The sequence below is a fragment of the Dromiciops gliroides genome, chromosome 3 (genome assembly GCF_019393635.1).
Source record: "Dromiciops gliroides isolate mDroGli1 chromosome 3, mDroGli1.pri, whole genome shotgun sequence".
Taxonomy (NCBI): domain Eukaryota; kingdom Metazoa; phylum Chordata; class Mammalia; order Microbiotheria; family Microbiotheriidae; genus Dromiciops; species Dromiciops gliroides.
In genome coordinates this window covers 347020043-347044087 of record NC_057863.1, presented here as the reverse complement: position 1 = coordinate 347044087, position 24045 = coordinate 347020043, and the positions used below count along the sequence as shown (strand labels likewise).

The window sequence follows — 24045 nt, the reverse complement described above, 5'->3', positions numbered from 1 at the left end:
TGACTTTGGGGTGATGTCATGACTTGCATTTAATTGGATTTAAGTGAGGGATGGCTGTGAAAGGGCACCAACTTTATGAGAGCCACATCTGTGTCCAATGGCAAGATATATATCAGGAAGACTGGAGATGACCCTGGATGATTAAGGCATAGAGTTAAGTGACTTGCCCAACGTCACACAGATAGTAAATGTCTGAGGTGAGATTTTAACTCTCCTTCTGACTCCAGGGCCAGTGCTCTATCCACTTTGCCACCTAGCTGCCCCAATTTTAAATATACCTTTGCTTGCAAGGGTATATTCATATTTATTGATATCTTTATTTTTATATCTTTGGAATACACTCTAAATATACTCTTCCTTTAAAGAAAAATAAACAACTTTTGATGAACAAAATACCAATTCTTTCAGTTTTTGGTTTGGTTTTTTGTTTTTTTTTTTGGTGAGGCAATTGGGGTTAAGTGATCCACTGCACCACCTAGTGCCCCAAATTCTTTCATTTTCATGCCTATTTTATCATTGTATCAGTTTTCAGTTTATGAGTTAGCTCTTTATGGCCAACTCTAAGTCTTCATCATTAATCTAGACCAGGGCTTCTTAAACTTTTTCCACTCAAGACAGCTTTTTGCCAGAGAAATTTTTTATACAACCCTGGGTATATAGGTATGTAAAATAAGTATACATAACCTTTTACTGTTGCCAAATTTTTTTCAATCCCTCCCTGCCCACATTCAATTACTCAACCCCATATGGGATTGAAACCCACAGTTTAAGAAGCTTTGATCTAGACCTATCTTCTGCATTTGACACTGTTGACCATACTCTCCTCCAGGATACTCTCTCAGCTCTGAGGTTTTGTTGATACTACTCTTCCTGGTTTCCTGCTACCTGTCTGATCCCTTTGTCTCAGTCCCCTTGGCTGACTCTTCATCTATATCACACCCCTCAACTATAGATGTTTCCTCAAGTTCTATCCTAGACTCTTTCTTTGTTTCTTTCTATTTTTCCCTCTCTATTTCCCCCTTTCTGTCCCCCTCAAGTTATTAGTTCCTATGGGTTTAACTATCAATATTATGTAGATGGCTCCCAGATCTATATATCCAGCCTCAGTCTCTCCCCTAAGCTTCATTCCTGCATCACCAATTGCCAATTGGGTATATCAAAGGGGATGTCCCAGAGACATCTCAAGCTTAACATATCCAAAACTGAACTCGTTATCTTTCTCCCAAGCTCTCCTCTCTTTGAAACTTCTCTAATTCCGTTTTTCAATTAAATTTTATTTTCAAACAAAGATTAGTCTTCTTTCTCTCTGACTTTCCTCCTTCTTCCCATTGAGAAAGCAAGAAAAACAAAACCCTTGTTACAAACAAAATTTCTTATTCTCTATGTAAAAAGAAAAAAGGGTTGCGGGCTCAGTCAGTGTTCCTTGAGTCTATCATCTCACTGTTAGAAGGTCCTTAGGAGTTCACCATGAGTCCATACAAATTGTGGGTAGTCACTGTGTTGCTTGCAGTACACACACACACACCCCACACCCTTTACTGTTGTTCTTTCATGTTTACTTTCTATTTTTCTCTTCACTCATGTTTGTACTTCAAAATTTCTCTTCAGGTTTTGTATTTTCATCAAGATTACTTAAACATCCTTTATTTCATTCAAAGTCTATCTTCTCCCCCACCCCCCATAACCCCCTCATCCTTGTAATACCATACTCAGTTTAGCTGGGTAAGTTATTTTTGGCTGTAAACCTAGATCCTTTGCCTTCTGGAATATCATATTCCAAGTTCTCTTCTCCATTAGTGTTGTGGTTGCTAAATTCTGTGTGTTTCTGACTGGCTCTTCAGTACTTGAATTCTGTTTTTCTGGCTTCTTGCATTATTTTTTTCTTTGACCCGGAAGGTCTGGATTTTGGCTATGACATTCCCAAAAGTTTTCATTTGGGGCTTTCTTTCAGGGGGTGATCAATGGATTCTTTCTATTTCCATTTTGTCCTTTGGTTGTAAGAGATCTGGCCAGTTTTAAGATTTCCTGAAACATGTCTTCCAGCCCCACTCCCTGTTTTGGTCATGGCAGTTAGCTAGTCCAATAATTCTTAAATTTTTTTTTTCACCTCAAATCCCTTTTCCAAGTCAGTTGTCTTTGCTATGAGTTACTTAACATTGTCTTCTATTTTTTCAGCTTCTTGACTTTTTAAAGAATGCTTTTTGTTGTGTCTTTGGCTTCTGTTTGGTCTATCCATTTTTAGGGAGTTTGTTGTTTGGACAAAGTTTTGTACCTCTTGTTCAAAGCTTTTAATTCTCTTTTCAGTTCTTTTTTCTATATCTCTCATTTTTTTCCATTTTTTTCCTCAAGTGCTTTCATTCTATTTATAAAAACATTGTAATCTTTTGAAAAAATTCTTTCTCCAACTGTTCCAGGAATTCTATTTGTGTTTGTGCCCAAGCTGTGTTTTTCTCTGAGGCATTGTTTGTAGATATTTTGGAGTCATTCTCCTTTGTGTTTATGTTTTGAGCATTCCTCCCACCATTATATCCAATATGGTGGGGTCGTTTTTTGTTTATGTTTCCTCATTCTTCCAGCCTACTTTCTGACTTCAGACTTGATTTTAGGGCTGAGCTCTGTGGTACTTCTAGATGGCAGGTCTGGGCTGATTCTGTTTATGCTTTCTTGGGGTTATTGGGTATTATGTTATTTCAGGATCTCAAGGACACACTGGTGACCTGGAAACTTCCATTGCTCCCAAAGCAGTCTGGCCCAAGGGGAAGTTTGATTGTGGCCCCCTGGTCTAAGGTCTGTAATTTCCTGACCTGGGGGTGAGCAAGAATAGATTGATGCAGGACTCTACTCTATCAGCCAGCTGGAAATATCTGTTGTCTCAAAGCAGCAGAATTGTAGGCTCCCCTTTGGTCTGGGATTCGTTCACTGGTTATTCTTCTACAGGATGAATTATGTGTTGGAAGTGAGACCCTGCTTGAAGCCTGAAATCTAAGTCATACCACTGATGCAACTGCTGCTGGCTTCTAAACTTCCTTTTTCTTTGTATCTCCCAAGGCCTCCTACGCTGGGACTTCCACTACTCTGTGCAGGTCCCCTTCTCATTCCACCCTGGATCTGTGACCTGGAAGTAGGTGGTAGGTAAAAAAACCACCTGTCCCCACAGCTTGGTGTGGGTTTAGGAGTATGACTTCTTTGTGCTTTTATGTACAGCTTCTCCTAGGTGCAGGTTGCTCCTCTTATAGTATGTTCCTGGTCTGACTCTTTGTCCAATGTCTCCAGACCTCTTTGTCTGTCTTCTTATGCTGAACTTGGCTGGACAAATGACTTGCTGTGGGTTTTTCCCTTGATTTCACCATCAAGATCCAGTCTGGTGTGTTTTCTAGATCTATTAGGAGGATTTAATGGAAAGGAGCTCATGACATTGCTTCCTATCATTCTGCCATCTTGCCTCTGCCTCTCCCTATTTCTTTTCTTTCTTGTTGTTGGTGAGGCAGTTGGGGTTAAGTGACTTGCCCAGGGTCACACAGCTAGTAAGTGTTAAGTGTCTGAGGCCGGATTTGAACTCAGGTCCTCCTGAATCCAGGCCCAGTGCTCTATCCATTGTGCCACCTAGCTGCCCCCCTCTCCCTATTTCTGATGAAAGTATCACCATCCTTCCCATATCGCAAGCTTCTGACTTAATCATCATCCTCATTGCCTCAATTCCTTGCACCACCTGTCTAATCAGTTACCAATTTTTGTTGATGTTATCTTTACAAAATTGTTTTCAAATAACCTCTTTGTTCACACAGCTATCACCTTAGTTCTTGCTTATCTTATTTCAACAGCTGCTTAATTGGTCTTCCTATGTCAAGTCTTATTTCACTCCAATCCATCCCATATACTGCTGATATAATTTTCCTTGAGCACAGATCTAACTAAGTCCACTCCCCCACCCAGATGACTCCAGTGACTTCCAGTTGCCTCTAGGATGAAACATAGCTTTCCTACTTGGCCAAAGAACAAGGCAGGAGATGTGTTTTAGAAGTGGGATGGAATATGGACAGAGTGGTCTAGCAATAACAGGGACTGGGGGCTGGGTACTTTCCAAATTCATCCGCAGAGTCTAAACTGATTCAAGTCTACTATATCCCACCCAGTTATGATGATTGATTATAATGGCAAAACTTATGGTACTTACTTTTCTGGGCTATTGTGAAGAAAATTCTTTGTCAAGTTTAAGGTACTATATAGAAGTTATGATGAATAGGATGCTATCAGAACAACCTGGAAAGACCTACATGAACTGAAGCAGAGTGAAATGTACTGTATATAAAATAACAGCAATAGTGTAAAATGATCTGCTGTGAAGGATGGGGTTATTTTCAGCAATGCAATGATCCAATATAACTCTGAAAGACTTATACAAATTGCAATCTATCTACAGAGAAAGAACTGATGATATCCGAAAACAGATTGAAACATAAATTTTTTTTGATAGTTCCTTAATCTGAAGTTTTGTTTTTGACTGTTTTCTTTCACAACCTGGCTAATGTGGAGATGTTTTGCATGACTACTCATGTATAATGTATATTGAATTTCTTGAGTTCTTGTGGGTGGGGGTGGGGAGGAAGGGAGGAAGAGAAGTTGGAACACACTTTAAAAAAATTGATGTCATGGGGGCAGCTAGGTGGCGAACGCAGGAGGTTTTTCTGAAATCCTCCTGTTCATCATTTCTTACAGCACAATAATATTCCATTACATTCATATACTAAAACTTGTTCAGCTATTCCCCAACTGATGGGCATTCCCTTGATTTCCAATTTTTTGCCACCACAAAGAGAGCTGCTATAAATATTTTTGTACATGTGGGTACTTTTCCCTTTTCTGTGATCTCTTTGGGATACAGACCTAGTAGTGGTATTACTGGGTCAAAGGGTATGCACAGTCCCATAGCCTTTTGGGCATAGGATAAAGTATTATTCTGAGAAGAGGTACATAGGTTCCACCTGATCCCCAAAGAAGTTCTTGACGCAAAAAGTTGAATAATTACTGGATTAAACCACAATAATCAATCATGCAATTTGTAAACCTTCACCCCTTTATGCCTATTGCTATAGTTCCATCCTTAAGTTCACCCCTCTACAATAACCCTTTAAAACATATAGGTGGGTAGTATGCTCTTTCAGGGAGAAGGGGGAAAAGAGTTGAGATGAAAGGGAAGCCTACAGTTTTCCCAGCCAGAGTTCCAGAGTTTAGGGAATTCAGAAAAACAATGGGAAGTGATAGAGGCAAGAATTCTATAGTCAGTACCACACAGTGGGATCCGAGGTGGGTTGGATGGATGTTGTGGGATCTTCAGAGTAGAGGTCCTGGGAAAAGCAGAGCAGCTCATTGAATCCAATGACTGCTTATATGGAGATTATGCAAAGGATAAGACCTCATTTTTAAATGTGCAATAAAAAATGAGTAAAAAACAAATATTGATGCACAAGTTCCAAAGGTACCAAAATGAACATCTGCACACAAAGAAACAGACATAGTTTTTAATATTTAAAATGCAGGTTAACTTAGCTAAGAATCCCCCCCCCATTTATATCCAGTGAATTTACTGCTTTAAAATTTTATATGATGTTATCAAAATATTATGTGTATTTATACAGTGTTTTTCTTTCATTCTTTTTTTGACTAGACCTGTGGAAGATAACTCTAGCTTGTTGAATTGAACAATTGCTTTCTTTTTTAAAAATCTGTGCTTCTAGGGGCAGCTAGGTGGCGCAGTGGGTAAAGCACTGGCCCTGGATTCAGGAGTACCTGAGTTCAAATGTGGCCTCAGACACTTGACACTTACTAGCTGTGTGACCCTGGGCAAGTCATTAACCCCCTTTGCCCTGCAAAAAAAAAGAGAAAAGTCTGTGCTTCTCTTAATGGATATTTCATCAACAGAATTTTAATCATGCTGGTCCCCCTCCCCACCCCTTGTGATGATTTGTGTTCTTAGCAAATAATTGCTTCCCAGTAGGGAGTTCAGAAAAAAACCCAAACCAGCCAAATCCTTCCTTTCCATCTCCTGCTACCAGATCTCCTATACAGAAGTCATTTTAAAAACAGAATGGCTTTATTCTCTTCTGAGACATCGTAATTACTTTTAGTTTTTATCTAAGACTTTTAAAAAATGTTCCTAATCTTTCCTCTTTACCCCAGCAGGAGGCAGCATTGACTGTGGGAAAGAGCACCACCTCAGGAGTGTAGAGAGCATATGTAGCCCGTCTCAAGCCTCAATCATTTGAATAGGATTCTCTTCTTGGGTGGAGAGAATAATGACTGGATGCTGAGTGCTTGTGTGAGGGAATAAGTTGGTTCTAGAACTGTGGAGAGAAGACATACTTCTTTTCTACTTGAAGAGAGGACATACCCAGTTCTAGACTCTTCAGAGAGAGAGCAGTGGAGAAAAAGATCAGATTTTAGAAGGCAAACACGTAGGTGGAAATAGCCTCCTTGACATGTCTTCCAAAGTCTTCTCTTTCTTCACACATCTTTCCCTATAGAAAATCTGGAACCAGTTATCCTCTCTAGAAACAAGAAAGAAGAGGGTCTCATCTCTAAAGGTCTATGTTCAACTCTATTCCTCCTCACACAGGCATTCATCAGCCAATCATTCTTTCCACCAATGAGGAGAGATTTATGCAAATGATCTGGGCTTGAGACAGGTTACATTCCACAAAATAGTAATAGTCTGACTCTACCTACCTAATCTTGTAATAAGAATCAAGTTTCTTAAAAATAAAAAGTTCTATACAAATGTATGGTTTTATTAGTATGGTCTAGTTAATTAAAATGCCTGATACTCATTTGAAACAGAGCAGTAAGTGGAATATAGTTGAATTGTTCCCATTATAAACTTCAGTATGCAGTAAGAAGATCTGGGTTCAGATGAAACATCTTGATATTGAATGCCAGAAATTGCCCTCAAAGATCCCAGTAATAGGATAGGACTTAAGCAAGAAAAATGCTAGAAACAATGTAGCTGTACTTTAAACCAGCTCAGGTATGATAGCTTTCTGAGAGAGCTGTGTGGAGGTTGTGTTTTTTCAAATAATTATTATTGCTATAGATATCAGTTTGGGGTAAGCATATTATCATTTTATTAATATTACACCAGTAAAGGATTGACCACCTGTCTCCCTAACTTCTCATGGTCTCAGGCAGGAAGCAGGGAGAGAGCTTCAGCATGGCAGTTATCAGGAGCAGGATAAAAGCCCCAGAAGACCCATGCTGTCCTAAAAGAGATTGAGAGGGGGGCAGCTAAGTGGCACAATGGATAGAGAACTGGCCCTGGAGTCAGGAGGACCTGAGTTCAAATCCAGACTCAGACATTTAACACTTACTAGCTGTGTGACTCTGGGCAAGTTACAACCCCAATTGCCTCACCGAAGATAAATAAATAAATAAAAGAGATTGAGAGACTCTCTAAAACCCCAAAAGACCCCAATGATGTCTTCCAAGAGTTCTTATCCTCTTCTGATAGAGGTGGGTCACTATACATTGATTAAAGCCAATGGTTAGCATCATTCAATTCCATTGGTTGACATGATCTGAAGGTGTTCTGAATTAAAATGAACTCTACAGATGACTTCAGAGAAGTATACAAAAGGCCCTCACTGAAGTTGTTCTGGGCAAAGTCCATTATTTAGGTCTGGTTTGATCCCAACAGTCCTTCACTGAGCTAGACATTTCTTTTGTTCCCAGATTAAGGAAAAGTGGACTTTCTGGAGGAGTGGGGCAGGGGAAAGCACTGAGAAACTGATTTGAGTTTCCCAAGAAATCCATTATTAATAATTATTTTCTCACAAGGTGAATGCAAAATGAGAATAATATTCACATACATTAAGGATATAATTGACAATAGTATGAGAAAGGAATAGATGGGCTTTCACAAAGAACATTCTATAGCAGACCACATCATTACAGGGATGTATTGCTAGAAAGGTACAGAGAAGACAAGGTCATACTGTGTTCATTATATGTTAACTGAAAAAGCATTTGATTCAGGACAGCAAAATACTACCCTGAAGGCTCTCCTCCAATACAGAATCTTCTAGTTACATGTTCAAATAATCCAAGATTCCTAGAAAGAATAACAAAAAAGTAATGCAGCCAAAGTTAGAAGGGGAGCAGAAAGCTGGGAAATAATTTTTAGAGCCAGTATTTCTGAGAAAGGCCTCACTTCTAAAATATATAGGGAACTGAATCAAATTTATAAGAATGTAAGTCATTCCCCAATTGAGAAATGGTCAAAGGATATGAAAAGGCAGTTTTCAGATGAAGAAATCAAAGATATCTATTGCCATATGAAAAAAAATGCTCTAAATCACTATTGCTTAGAGAAATGCAGATTAAAACAGCACTGCGGTACCACCTCACACCTATCACATTGGCTAATATGACAAAAAAGGAAAACAATAAATGTTGGAGAAGCTGTAGAAAAATTGGAACACTAATGCATTGTTGGAGTTATGAACTGATCCAACCATTGTGGACAGCAGTTTGGAACTATGCCCAAAGGGCTATAAAACTATGAATACCCTTTGACCCAGTAATACCACTACTAGGTCTATATCCTAAAGAAATCATAGAGAAGGGAAAGAAACCAACATGTACAAAAATATTTATAGCAGCTCTCTTTATTTTTTTTATTGGTGAGGCAATTAGGGTTAAGTGACTTGCCCAGAGTCACACAGCTAGTGTCGTGTCTGAGGACAGACTTGAACTCAGGTCCTCTTCTCTATCCACTGCACCACCTAGCTGCCCTTCAATTACCTTTTAATCTGGCTTGGGTTACACTCAGGCGTCATGAGGTCCAGGACCTATGTCTGACACCTCTGGTCTAAAAGAATGTCAGTACAGACATATTTGACAGGAAAAATAAATGGACTGGTCTTATAACAATAAGAAGGAATACCTGCTGGACAGCCCACAGAGTTGATTTGGTTGGTATACATAAAATGTTAAGAGTCTCTCCAGTAGTTTCATTAGATACTGTGAAGATTTATTAAAAGATAAGAAGACGGGGCAGCTAGATGGTGCAGTGGATAGAGCATCGGCCCTGGAGTCAGGAGTACCTGAGTTCAAATCCGGCCTCAGACACTTAACACTTACTAGCTGTGTGACCCTGGGCAAGTCACTTAACCCCAACTGCCTCACTAAAAAAAATAAAAAATAAATAAAAAATAAAGAGCAAATTTTGGGGGCAGCTAGGTGACACAGTGGATAGACCACTGGCCCTGGATTCAGGACTACCTGAGTTCAAATCCAGCCTTAGACACTCAACACTTACTAGCTGTGTGACCCTGGGCAAGTCACTTAACCCCAATTGCCTCACTAAAAAAAAAAAAAAAAGAAAAAGATAAGAAGACAAAAGGCATCCAGGATGAGAAGGCATGACTGTGTAACAACTTGCACTATTGGAGGGAGTGTGCTCATCACAGAGATTACAGATACATCAGAGTATCCAAATATTTTTTTGGAGAATTTCTAGGCAAAATCCCTCTACATTTATATATGAGAAAACTGAGGTCCAGATACTATTCAAGGTAATGCTGTTAGAGAGCAAAAGAAATAGGGGTTCATTTTGGATTCTTAATTCAGTGAATTCAGTGCTCTTTTCACTTTTACTATACTGCCCACCTTAATAATATGTATGCATTGTCATTTTTAAAGATAATGTCATTGCAGTCAATAATAGACTAATTGCTATACCCTAAATATGATCTAGGATGTTTGGGGAACTAAAATGTTGCTTATTAATACATATGTACAAATAATATATTAATAACATAATTTCATTATATTATAAGCTAACATTGTAATTATAAATGATTATACAAGTAGTGTATATATATATATGTATATATGTTTAGATACATACATACACACATATACCTATACTCACACAGGTGGCACAGGAATCAAGCACTCTATAGATCATCTTTCTGAGTTCAAATCTAGCCTCAGACACTTAGCAGCTATGTGACCCTAGGCAAGTCACTTAGAACCATTTGCTTCAGTTCCTCCTCTGTAAAATGAGCTGGAGAAGGAAATGGCAAAGCACTCCAGTATCTTTGCCAAGAAAACCCCAAATGGGGCCATGAAGAGTGGACAAGGCTGAAAAACAACAAAACAACAAAAATATACATACATATGTATATGTCTGTGATATAAAAAAAATTCCAGTGATTTTAAAACCTTTTCATCTCAAAACTTTCAAAATTGAAATTTTCTATAATTGAAGTCTCCTTTTAACCAGGCAATTTTGTTTTATCTCAAAGATAGAGGAAACATGTTAATATACCTAAGACTATCATATTTATCATGATTTCTATTACTTTAATAGAAGGCCAGTAGTTATTTCTGTAGTCCAGTGACTTTTGTTTTACCTACTAACACTTTGTTTTGGAAAATATAATCATTATGTAAATTATTTTTCTGTATGTGCTTGCAGATAATGACCATGACCTGAGATTATAATCACTATATTAACCCATTTCATTAACATGACATATTCTTTTGTAGATGACATGGTTTTGCTGTCTTTATTAGCTGTTACTTTTTATTTAAAACACCATTTTTCTTTATTATTATAATATCAATATAGTTTACATAAATCATTATTAGAAAAAGGTTTTTTTCTTTCTGATTCACTGCATTACAATACTCACCATTTGTTATGATTTTAATTCAGGTCAATATCAATAACCAGGAGCTTTGGGAGGAAATGCTCAGTTCCAAAGGATTAACAGGTAGGGAACTTACCAAACAACTCCTAAGTTTAATTTTTCTAATATATTCTCTTAAAAATGTTTAATATTCCACCCTCCAAAATATGGTGCTCATATTTGTAGCATTACTTCTTGGACCATGTATGCACTATTTCATATTATCTCCAGACTCATAATACTTCAAAAGGTGATTTATTTGACATATGACTCAGGTGTTGTTTTTCAGTTGTATCTGTAACCACTTTGGGGTTTTCTTGGCAAAGATACTGGAGTAGTTTGTCATTTCCTTCTCCAGCTCATTTTACAGAGGAGGAAATTGAGGCAAACAAGGTTAAGTGACTTATACAGGGTCACATAGGTAGTAAGTGTCTGAGGCTAGATTTGAACTCAGGAAGATGAGTCTTCCTGATTCTGGGCCTGGCACTCTATCCACTGTACTACCTATCTGCCCATGACATATGACTGATTAGGCATTAATCAATCATTTAGTCAGCCAAGGAATCAATTCACCTCAATAATTGGTTTGACATTTTATTTATTTATTTATTTTTTACTATTCTAGATTTTCTCTACTCTGATTAGTCAATTATTTTGATTCCTATAAAACTACTAAAGTACAGAAGTAGTCTCTACTCTCTGGAAAGTTAAGAATTGAGGTGTCTAGTTACTCATATACTATATTTAATAAAGTGATATCCCCAGGTGTGATAGTGCAGAGGTATAATTTTTGCTACCTAGGAGTGTGAAGCTATCAGATTTCTTATGATTCCTTTTATGAGAGTTCTAAGCTGTTCTGGGCTAAGCCTAGTGGGTTTCTACACTAACTTCAGCCCTAATATTGTGAGCCCTCCAGAAGGCAAGGGGGTTGGAGTAAGGGGTGGTGGTGGAAATTGGTGGCCTAAGGAAGGGCAAACTGGACAGGTCAGAAAATGGGGCAGGTCAAAACTACTGAGCTAATCAGAGTGGGGCCAGGTCTACAAGGAGCCCCTGCACTTCCAGCCTGGGTGAGATAGAGAGACCTAATCTTTAAAAAAAAAAAAAATTATGGGGCAGCTAGGTGGTGCAGTGGATAAAGCACTGGCCCTGAATTCAGAAGGACCTGAGTTCAAATCTGATCTCAGACACTTGACACTTACTAGCTGTGTGACCCTGGGCAAGTCACTTAACCCCAATTGCCTCACACACACACACAAAATAATAATTATCCCATGAACCACCAATTTTTAGAGGATTATAGTACAATCATATTTACTTAATATCAAGCTCATACTTAATTTGATCTTTATTAATGATTGGTGGGACTTAGGGTAGAAAAGGAAGCATTGATCACAATGAACCAGCATGACTTGATCAAGAATAGGTCATTTCCTTTTTTGACAGGATTATTGTAGATATAGTTTTGACAGAGATGCATATATAGCATGTATAAAACCTTTCTTTTAGAAAGGCACTTAGCAACATTTCTCAATTTAGGACTGTGGACAAGATGAAAAGACGTGGGCTAGACAACAGTGAATTTAAATGGATTTGGTAGATTTGTAACTGGAACAATTGAATTGTCTGGACCTAAAACATATTCATTCATTTGTGATTTTAACAATGACTTGCGTAGCTGGCATGTTGATCCAATTTTCAGACAACAGAATAGAGATGTAGGGAATGGAGATTGGGAAGGGGTGGGGGGGGAGGGGAAGAGACAAACAATTATTAAGCAATTACTATGTGACAAATGGTGTCACAAAGAGTTAGACATGATTGAACAACTGAACAGCAACAACTATGCACCAGGCCCTGTGCTAAGTACTTTACAAAGATTATATCATATTATCCTTACAACAAAAGTGGGAGTAAGTGCTATTATGATCCTCATTTTACAGTTGGGGGGAGAGATTGAGGCAGGCAACAGTTAATGTTAAAATTCATTGCTAATATGTTGGACAACAGAGCCAGAATTCAAAAAGATCTTAGTAGGCCATAGAACAAAATCTATCTATCTATCTATCTATCTATCTATCTATCTATCTATCTATCTATCTATCTATCTATCTATCTATCTATCTTTTTTGTGGGGCAATGAGAGTTAAGTGACTTGCCCAGGGTCACACAGCTATTAAGTGTCAAGTGTCTGAGTCTGGATTTGAACTCAGATCCTCCTGAATCCAGGGCCGGTGCTTTATCCACTGTGCCACCTAGCTGCCCCCATAAAATCTAATAAGATGAAATGTGATTGGGATGAAGGTGAAATCTTAATTTTTTTTAAATGTAAGCTCTAAAGCTATAGTGCAATTGTTAAAGTTAACTCGTTTTGTTGAACAGACTACAAATGGAGTTGATTATTTTATTCACAAACTTTTCTTGCTTGTGTTTATGTAATTATAATAGCTATCATTTATACAATGCTTTAAGGTTTGCAAAGTGCTTTGCATACACTAAGTCATTTGATTTTCACAACAACCTTGTGAGGTAGGTGCTTTTATTCTCATTTTAAGGATGAGGAAACAGGTCCAGAGAAGTAAAGTAATTTGCTCATGGTCATGAGCCAGGATTCAAATTCAGGTCTTTCTGCTACCCAGTCCTGTGCTCTATTAACATAGCTTCTTTAAGTATTCAAACATTAGTGGTTTTTTGAAGTTTGACAAGTTTATGAGAAAGATTATTTTTATAAAATGAATTTATGTTCAATGTCTTAAATTTTAAAATTATGAGAGAAATCTGTATTTTCATTCTTGGGTTGGGTTATATATACATAACTACATTTATCTATATCTACATATTTGTATACACACCTATATGTAATATAGATAGATGTGGATATGTATGCATATGTAAAAATCCAAATTTTGTATATGTAAAGCCTAAATTATATATGTATATAAAATCCAAATACACATATAACCACTAAGTGCCCTTTAATAATTAGTTAAAACATAGATGTCCTTATTTAATTTTAGAACTTCATATTACACTAAGTATATAGTTTCCCTATATTGCTGCCTGACATTCCACATTATTGTCTGTGATATTTTGGGCACATTTTATTCTCTAGTGGTTGATGTCTACCAAAGCTGGTGTGGACCTTGCAAACCTGTGGTCAGTCTCTTCAGGAAAATAAAACTTGAAGTTGGAAATGACCTTCATTTTGCTACGGTAAGATTTTATCTTGGGAAAAATAAGATTTTGATGTGAGAAAAAAAATGAGTCATATGAAGAGTAAGAAGGAAGCTCATATAACAAAGTTTTAAAATTTCATTTTCAAATTGATATTTTATCTATTGGTAGAGGAGTTTCCTCACTCAGAATTCCCTATGACAATGAACGTCTATATTCAGATGCCCCCCCAATTTCTGGGATGCTTTACACTTGTCTACACTTGGGAGTATTTTCTCCATTATAGAGATGATAGCCATTTATAGTGTCTTTTCCAAGTGAACATAAGTTTTTTAGGTGCCTGCAAGAGCCTCATTGCACCATACCACATATTAACACATTGGTTAGAACCGCTTAAGATTTGGAATAGCATTTCATTAAAAAGACAGTCACTTGGATCCTTAATTTTATTCTTAACCTGAGATTAACTGAGATTAAGAGCAAAGGGGATAGGCTAGCTAATGAGGACTCAGATCCCAGAATTTTACAATTCAGTTTAGAAACAACACATTTTGCAAGTGACCAGGAGAAAGACAGAGGAAAGAAAATTTGAATAACCAAGACTATTTTACACAGACCAGAAAACCCAGGACAGAATGGAACAATGTTTTCTGAAGAGCAATAGAGCTCAGAATGCAGCCCAGGGCAATCAATCCTGCAAATCCCAGCTTAATCATAATGAAGAAAAGATGGACCTCCAGCCGAATGCCAAGAGGCATTTGGAGCATTCCTAGAAAACCAGATCTGAAGAAATCATTTGCTTCTTGAATACCCCAGACAACAAAAAATGTAGGAGAGGTGAATTAATGCGTCAGGCAAGGACAGTAGTAACAGAATAACAGCAGAGAAACCTGCTACATCCTTTTTTCTAAATGTACACAAGGAGACAAGAGCAAAGGTAGATATCAAGTGGAAATAACGGGGGAAGGGGGCAATCCTGGAGCATTATGTGACACCCTTCCTACAGCTGAATCAATATTGTTGGGGTCCATGTAAATGTGTCACTACATGACAAAAAGAGAGAATTGCATGAAATGGGGAAAGGGATCAGACAGATAGGAGTGTGTGTTGTATCCAGGTCAAATCAAGGTCTAGCAATGAGGAGAAGGTGACCCCTGTGATTTCATAGGAAGAGAAGAGCCTGAAGAGGAGTAAGTAAAGAAGATGGGGTAAAGATGAGGGAAGCAGGTTCCATTGATGAAGAGAGATGTTCTGTGAAGGGAGATGAGGATATTGTGCTAGCATTGTTTGAGGGAGATGGCACTTTAAATACCATTTGTACTACATTGTGTGTGTGTGGGGGGGCAGTTGGGGCAATTGACACCTGGGGGAGTGGGAAGGCATAGACCCAGGGAGGAAATTTTGAGGCAAATGGGGAAAGAAGAGGAGACGGGTACAAATAAGTGTGCTGTGTCCTTTCTATTACCTATAGGAATTGTCATTGTTCTGGGAGTAAGGCAAAAAAGAAAAATGGGAATCCCCAAGGCAAACTCTATAAATCAGTGTTAGAAACTGCCTAGAGGGGAGAGAATAGAATAGATGTCTTAGAAATTCATGAAGAATACAGAGAATAGAGAAAAACTAGATAATTGTAGGGACCAGAGAATGAAGGAGTAGAACAGACAGAAAGAGAGCATATATAATAAAGAGAGTGGGAGAAATCTTCTTTGGAAAGGGGCACAAAAATGAAATTTAAATAAATAGTGAACAGGAATATTTGAAGGGGAAGAAAGTGAGAGGGAAAAAGAGGGGAAGAATGAAATAATCAGACAAAATCAGGAAAGAAAAAGGAAATGATAAGCAAAACTCCAAAGGGAAAAGGGTACCAAAGGGGAGGGGAGACTGTGAGTAAGGTGAAAGGAGCCAGTGGGAATAGGGGCACTTTAAAAATATTAATCTAAAGTTATTGAAAGACAGTGCAGTACTATGTTTGCAGAAGAAGGGGGAAAATCATACCTTGAAAAAAGCAATATTAGAGACAAATAGAGAAAAATATAAAGATAACTCACAACTTTATATGTGAATGGATTAAATGTCCAATAAAATGAAAGAGTTATAGATTAGATAAGAAAACAAAACCATATAAACAGTTGCTTACAATAAACACATTTTAAACAAAGACATGGACAAAATAAAACTGAGGAGATAAAAAGTCTATGTTTCAATGAAAATCTAATAATTCAATCATGATATTTCATAAAACAAAAACAAATATTCAAAAAATAAAAGAAATAAGGAAACAAGCTACATTATACTAAAAGGAATTATAGACAAGCTAATAAATTTATCAGTGCTAAATGTTTTTGCATTCAAATTCATAAATCAAATGGTAACTGATCTACAAGAAACAAAGACAGTAACATAATAAGGATAAGAAATGTCAATATCTTTCTTTAAGTTTTTGGATGTCTAACAGAAATTTAAAAAAAAGGAAAAATGTGGAGCTGAACAAATTGTTAGAGAAACTAGAACCAAAAGAAAAGACATTTTAAAAATTGAACTGCAAAAGAATGTACATATTTTTCAGAATCACATGGAACTTTTGCAAAGATAATGAAAATAAATTAAAAAGGGAGAAATAGTAAATGCATTTCTTATAGACCATAACAAAATAAAAATAGGCATTAGTTTATAGACCAGAAACAAAAGACACAGAATCAAAATGGAGACTTACCATTGAAATCCTAAATTATTAATAGGTCAAAGAAAAAATCATGGAAACAATTAATAATTATGTGAAAGAAAATTATAAGGATGAAACAACATACCAAAATTTCTGGGATACAGTTAAAGCAGTTTTCAGGAGAAAAATCTTATCTCTACAAACATGTTAACAAATAGAAAAAGAGAAGATTAATGAACTGAATATGCATGTAAAAATTAGAAAACCAACAAATAAACCTAAAATAATTACAAAAGAGAATATATTAAAAAATGAAAGAATAAGCTAAGTTAGAAATAAAAATAACAGAAATGATGAATAATAAAAACTGGTTGTTAGACAAGACTAATAAATTTAATAGGCTTTTAGCTAATCTGACTAAAAGAAGAGGGCAGAAAATCAAGTCGATAAAATAGCAAATGAGCAAGTTGAAATCATGGCAAACCCAGAAGAAATATAAAGAATAATGAGAACATATTATGTATAGTTATGTGCTTAAAAAAAAGAAAAACAAAAAAAAATAAAGAAATACCTTAAAAAACACCCAAACCTTACAAAACACCCAAACTATCAGAGGACCAAATTTTTTAAAAACATGTCTAGGGTCACACAGCTAGTATGTGTCTGAGGCCAGATTTTAATTCAGGTACTTCTTAGTCTAAGACTGGTGCTCTATCCAATGTACTACCTACCTGCCCCCAAATAAAAATCTTAAATAACCCAATGTTAGAAAAGGAAATAGACCCAACTGTGAAAGAACTACTGAAGGGAAAAAAAAATTTGGTCCTGATTCACAGGAGAACTCTATCAAAAATCTAAATAACAATTATTACCCATACTTATCAGTTGGGGAATGGCTATTTTATACACACAAGTATGCACACACATATATACACAAGTGTGTGTATACACACACATGTACTTATATGACACACATATCTCTTGGATACCAAACTTATCAGAGAAATTTGATGAAAAGATTTTCCCCCCTCATTAGACCACTTCCCTTTTTATTCTGGGTGCATTAATTTTGTTTGTGCAGAAACATACTTTGCAGCAGTACTTTTGTTTTGTTTTATTGTTTATTTTTGTGGGGCAATGGGGGTTAAGTGACTTGCACAGGGTCATACAGCTAGTAAGTGTCAAGTGTCTGAGGCCAGATTTGAACTCAGGTACTCCTGAATACAGGGCCGGTGCTTTATCCACTGTGTCACCTAGCTGCCCCAGTACTTTTTTTAATACTTAAGTATTGGGGGGAAAAAGCAGATGCCAATTGATTAGGGAATGGTTAAATTAGTTACAGTACTTGAATATAGTGGAATACTATTGAGCTGTAAGAAATGATATATGTGATAAATCCAGAGAATCATGGAATGGTCTATATAAACTGATGAAGAATGAAGTAAGCAGAACCAAGAAAACAATATATTACACAATAACTTCAGAAATCTACATGGAAAGAATAACCACCCATAAAATTATTAAAAGTAAACATAAGAGCAGCTAGGTGGCACAGTGGATAGAGAACCGGCCCTGGAGTCAGGAGTACCTGAGTTCAAATCTGGCCTCAGACAACTAACACTTACTAGCTGTGTGACCTTGGGCAAGTCACTTAACTCTAATTGCCTCATCAAAACCAAACAAACAAAAAAACCCAAACAAACAAAAGTAAACATAAAATTTTAAAAATTAAGTATGACTAAAACAAGAAACCTTAGCATTACAATGAAGGAGATAATAGAAGAAAACTGCCTAGATCTCCCAAACAAGAAAATGAAATTCCAATCGAAAGAATTCACAGATTACCTCAGAGGAAAAAAAAATACCCAAGCCTGAAAACTCCAAGACAACATATTTTTAAAATGTAATAATTTAACCCAGAAACAAGTTCCACCAACAATCAGGGAAAAGACCTTCAAATACAAAGGCATTCATAAGAGTTCTTATGTCTTTCAAAGTTGTTTTCCTTTACAATGTTGTAGTTGTCCAAATTATTTTCCTAATTCTGCTTAATTCATTTTACCTCAGTTCATATAAGTCTTCCCAGGGTTCTCTCTATTATGTTTGTATACTATAATTTGATGAGCATCCACTTTGTTTTGAATTCTTGGCTACAACAAATCTTCTTGTTATTAGTCTGTTAATTCTTTCTATTCTCTCTTTGGGGCTATAAGCAAGTACTGTTATCCCTGGATTAAAAGGAATACATAATATAGAGAGTTTTTGGGGTAGAGTTCCAAATTGCTTTCCGGACCAATTCATAGCTCTACTAAGAGTATATTAGCTTTGTTGTCCTGAGGTCCCTCCAAAAATGTCCACTTTCCTTTCTTTGTCTTCTCTGTGAACCTGATTACTATAAAGTGAACCCCAAAGTTACTTTAATTTGTAAAACTCTTTTTATTAGTGAGTTTGAACATTTTTTTTCATATGGTGGTTGCCAGCTTATACATACACATATATACATATATGTATATATATTTGAGAACAGGCTCTTCATATATTCTGGCCACTTCTCAATTGGAGAATAGATTTTATTCTAATACATTTGAATTCATTTGATATATATTTTGGATATTGGATCTTTATCAGAGAAGTTGCTGAAAAAAACGTTCCCTAGTTAACTGTTTCCTTTCTAATTTTAACTGTGTTTATTTGGTTTGTACAAATATTGGTTAGCATTTTCAAAAGCTAAAGAGATCAAATAGAATGAGAACTGAGAGAACACCATTGGATTTAACATTTGGAGATATTAATTGGTTTGCAACTTCAAAAAGGTATGAAAATTTGGTCACTATTTCTTATTAACTGGTTAGCAATGGGATATGTAATAATTTAATGTAGCTTTTCCAATTGTTGGTTCATTTTAGCTGTTCCATACTTGAAGTAGAAAATACATCAAAAAAACATTTTTTGGCTTTTTTTTTATTTAGGCAGAAGCAGATTGCCTCGATATTTTGGAAAAATATCGAGGAAAGTGTGAACCTACCTTTCTTTTTTATGCAGTAAGTACTTTTTTAAAAAAGCAAGAATCAGCATTAAATGAAATTATAAATATTCAGATTAAAAAAAGGTATATTTCATTTTGCACATATTTTGAATAGCAGTCACACTTTTCTGTTATAGCTATACAACAACAAAAAAATGACTAAAAATGAAAGACAGCCAAGTGTTTGATAAATGCATATACAATAGAAAAACAATAACTACATTGGCTTTCTCACTGGGATGCTTTAAAATGATTAATTAAATAATTCAAAGTTCTTTGTAAACTGTAAAAATGTTTGCTGTTTAGTTGCTAAGTCACCTCCGACTCTTCATGGACACAGCCCCTTCTATCCTCCTGTATCTCTTTTGTTTGTTTGTTTGTGGGCAAAGGGGGTTAAGTGACTTGCCCAGGGTCACACAGCTAGTAAGTGTCAAGGGTCTGAGGCCAGATTTGAACTCAGGTCCTCCTGAATTCAGGGCCGGTGCTTTATCCACTGCGCCACCTAGCCATCCCCTCCTGTATCTCTTGAAGTCTGTCCTAGTTCACATCCATTATTTCCATGATACCATCTATCCATCTCATCCTTTGCTATCCCGTTTTTATTTTGTCTTCAGTCTTTCCCAACATAAGAGTCTTTCCCAGTGAGTTACATCTTCTCATCATTTGGCCAAAGCATTTAAACTTCAGCTTCAGTTTTTGACCTTCCAGTGAATAACTTGAATTAATTTCTTTAAATATTGACTGATTTGATGTCCTTGTGGTCCAAGAGACTCTCCAAAATCTTCTCCAGCACCATAATTTGAAAGTGTAAATTCTACAGCACTTGGCTTTCCTTGTAGTTCCACTCTCAGGCCATACATTCATTGCTATTGGAAAAACCATAGATTTGACTATACAGATTTTTGCCAGCAAGGGGATGTCTCTGCTTTTGGGTATTCTGTTCATATTTGACATAGTTTTCCCTCCAGGAAGCAAGTGTCTTTTAATTTCAATGGCTGTAGTCACAGTCTGAAATTATTTTTGAGCTCAAGAATATAAAATCTGACACTTCTTCCATTTCTTCTCCCTCTATTTGCCAGAAAGTGATGGGGCCAGTGGCCAAGATCTTAGGTTTTTGGTTTTTGGTGGGGTTTTTTTGCAGGGCAATGGTGGGTAAGTGACTTGCCCAGGGTCATACAGTTAGTTGTTTTTTTTTTTTTTACGTTAAGTTTCAAGCCAGCTTTTACACTCTCCTCTTCACCTCCATCAAGAGGCTTCTTAATTCCTCTTCACTTTCTATATCAGAGGAGCATTGTCTACATAGCTGAGATTATTGATTTTTATCCTGGCAACCCTAGTTCTAACTTTTGAATCATTCAGCCTGGCATTTTGCATGACATACTTTGCATATAATTTAAATAAAGGTGTCAACATATAGCTTTGTCATACTCATTTTCCAGTCTTTAGCTAGTCAGTTGTTACATGTTCAGTTCTAACTTTTGCTTCTTGGCCTTCATAGTTTCCTCAGGAAAAAAGCAAGATTCTGCCCCCCCCCCCCCCGCAAGTCCCTGGCTTTCTCCATAATCCAAAGAATGCTGGCAGTTTGGTCTTTAGTTCCTTTGCCTCTTTGAAAACCAGCCTATTCTTCTGGTAATTCTTGGTTCACATATTGCTGAAGTCTACCTTGCAAATCTTAAGCATAACCTTGCTGGTGTGTGAAATGAGTGTAATTGGTTAGTAATTTGAACATTCCTTGGCATTGTACTTCTTTAGGGTTGGGATAGAAACAGATCTTTTCCAATCCAGTGACCATTCTTGTGTTTTCCAGATTTGCTGGCAAATTGAGTGCAGAACTTTAAGGGTTCTTTTAGGGTTTTAAAAAGCTCTGCTGGAATTCTCCCACCTTCACTAGCCTTATTGTTAGCAATGCTTCCCTAAGGCCCACTTGACATGATTTTCCAGGATGTTTGGCTCTAGATAAGTAGCCATGCCATTGTAGATATTGGTGATGTTGAGATCTTTCTTGTATAGTTCTTTTGTGTATTCTTGCCTCTTCTTCTTAATCTCTTCTGTTTTTGTTAGATCCTACTCTTTTTATCTTTTTTCATGTCCCTTTTTACATAAATCCTTCCCTTAATATCTCTAATTTTTTTAAAGAGATCTCTTATCTTTCCCATTCTATTGTTTTCTTCTATTTATTTACATTGTTCATTAAAAAAACCCTCCTGGCCAGCTAGGTGGTTCAGTGGATAGAGCACTGGCCCTGGATTCAGGAGGACCTAAGTTCAAATCTGGCCTCAGACACTTAACACTTACTAGCTGTGTGACCCTGGGCAAGTCACTTAACCCCAATTGCCTCACCAAAACAAACAAACAAACAAAACCCCCAAAAAACCCTCCTTATTCTCTGGAATTCTGCATTCATTTGGATATATCTTTTCCTTTTTCCTTTCCCTTCCTTTCCCTTTCCCTTTCCTTCTTTCCTCAGCTATTTGTATGGCCTCATCAGACAGACATTTTTCTTTCTTGCTTTTATTTTTCTTTGGATTTTTTTTTGTTGCTGCCTTATGTACAAACTATAAAATGTACACTGATCTAAATCATGATTGTTATAGGGTAAAGTAATTTTAAAACATGAAGTAGGTATGGCTGAGGGTGCCTCTGGTGTAGGGAACTCAGGGCAACAATGAAGCCAGTTCCCATGTGTGGAGCTGGGCAGAGTGGCAGCATTTGAGAAGATAAAAGAAGCAAGCCCCAAAGAATCTCTCCAACTTCATGATTTATCCCAACATTGTTCTTTACCTTACACATTGTCTTATTCTAATAAGTAAGTCATCTGCATTATCAACTTAAAATTGAATAAGGAAAATAAAATAAAAGGCATTTTCACCAGTGATTCCATTATTTCAACGGGTAATTTTACCATCTATTCTAGGGTGGAGAATTAGTGGCTGTGGTAAGAGGAGCAAATGGACCATTATTGCACAAAACTATTCTAGATCAGCTGGAGGCAGAGAATAAGGTTTTGGAACAAGGCAGTGAACGGAAAGTGGTAAGTGGAGGAACTTCACTTCTGAAAACTCTAAACTCTAAATATCTACCATGTACAACACACTAGTACAGTCTAACATAGTAGTCTCCTTTTCTAATATTCTTATAGTTTTTAATAGGAAAACTCCATGCAATTCAGTCATTTGGAGTGATTAAACTTTTCCAGTTTGAATAGAAAGACCAAAGCATACTCTGAGCTAGGGTTTTCTGTATCATACTAAAGCACCCAGTCCTTTTGGAGTGAAGCCATATGCTTCTCCAGAAGTGTCCTGGGTACAGACCCAGAACTCCATGACCTATGCTGAAACCAGAGTAGAACAAGAGGGAAGTCTGCTTACTTCCCATTACATATATTTAAAGCTTTCCTTTCATCTTTAATTAAACAAAATTCTTTCCATTCAACAAACTGTATATCATTCCATTCCCTTCAATTCAATATCATCTCAACTCCTTTTACCCCATTAAATCTCATATATCAGAACTATAGCTGGAACACTTGGGTAGGTGCAGTATGGAATATAATGCTATAGAAGTAAGCAGCTTTAAGAGAAAGCCTCCCAATGTTTAGGTATACCCAACAAAGCCTGAAATGAAGATTTTCACACAATAGGAAATTTGTGGCAGACTCCATAGAACCCTGGGCTTAATATCCATGCTGTTAAAGTGTCTATTCAATCCAACTGAGAGATGGTTTCCATTCATTTAGAAATTTTATCTTTCCACCTCTCAAAATAACAAATTCTTGTTCAGTTGCAATCTTGATGATTTATCAATAATAAAGTATATGGATGTTGATTACATTTGCAAAAATGAAACAAATCCAAACATTGCTTTTAAAATAGCACATTGAGTTTGTGGTTCTTTTGGGGGTGGGGCAATGAGGGTTAAGTGACTTGCTTAAGGTCACCCAGTTAGTAAGTGTCAAGTGTCTGAGGCTGGATTTGAACTCAGGTCCTCCTGAATCCAGGCCGGTGCTTTATCCACCTAGCTGCCCCGCACATTGAGTTTTTAAAGTATTTCATTATCATACTGTGCTTATAGAATGGGATGAAATGAGATACTGTATTCAAAAGGAAAAAAAGATTTTATGCCAAAAAAAAAGGAACTTGGTATTTGCCCTGATGAAAACACCTTAGGATCCAAAAGAAACCTGAATTCCCACTGTGGCCCAAATTCTAACAATCCAGGAAGAAAATGATCTGATACTTTATTGTTTCCTGTCATAGCTAGCCATCAGCTTAATTTTTTCTCTAAATTTCAAATTATTTTCTTTTGGAATACTTGGTATCTTGTCAACTTTTTACTTTTACTTTTTACTGTTTTAAGGGTTTTTTTTGTTGTTTTTAATTCTATTGATTTTTTTAAAAAAAGATACTACATAATATCTAAAGATAGCCAAGATTTACTTTTGGTTTTCCCCTATTATCTAGTTAGTAAAAAGCAAGCTTTAAAAATTCTTAAGAAACTTG

At 36.6% G+C, this 24045-nt stretch overlaps 1 protein-coding gene across 1 annotated transcript in view; it reads left to right on the top strand.

Moving 5' to 3' along the window:
- Positions 1-24045, top strand: part of NME9 (NME/NM23 family member 9) — a 37086-nt gene that overhangs the window by 2404 nt on the left and 10637 nt on the right. The window contains 4 exon segments of the mRNA XM_043995846.1: positions 10715-10772; positions 13798-13898; positions 19491-19562; positions 22461-22577. Coding sequence (XP_043851781.1) covers positions 10715-10772; positions 13798-13898; positions 19491-19562; positions 22461-22577 — 348 coding nt within the window.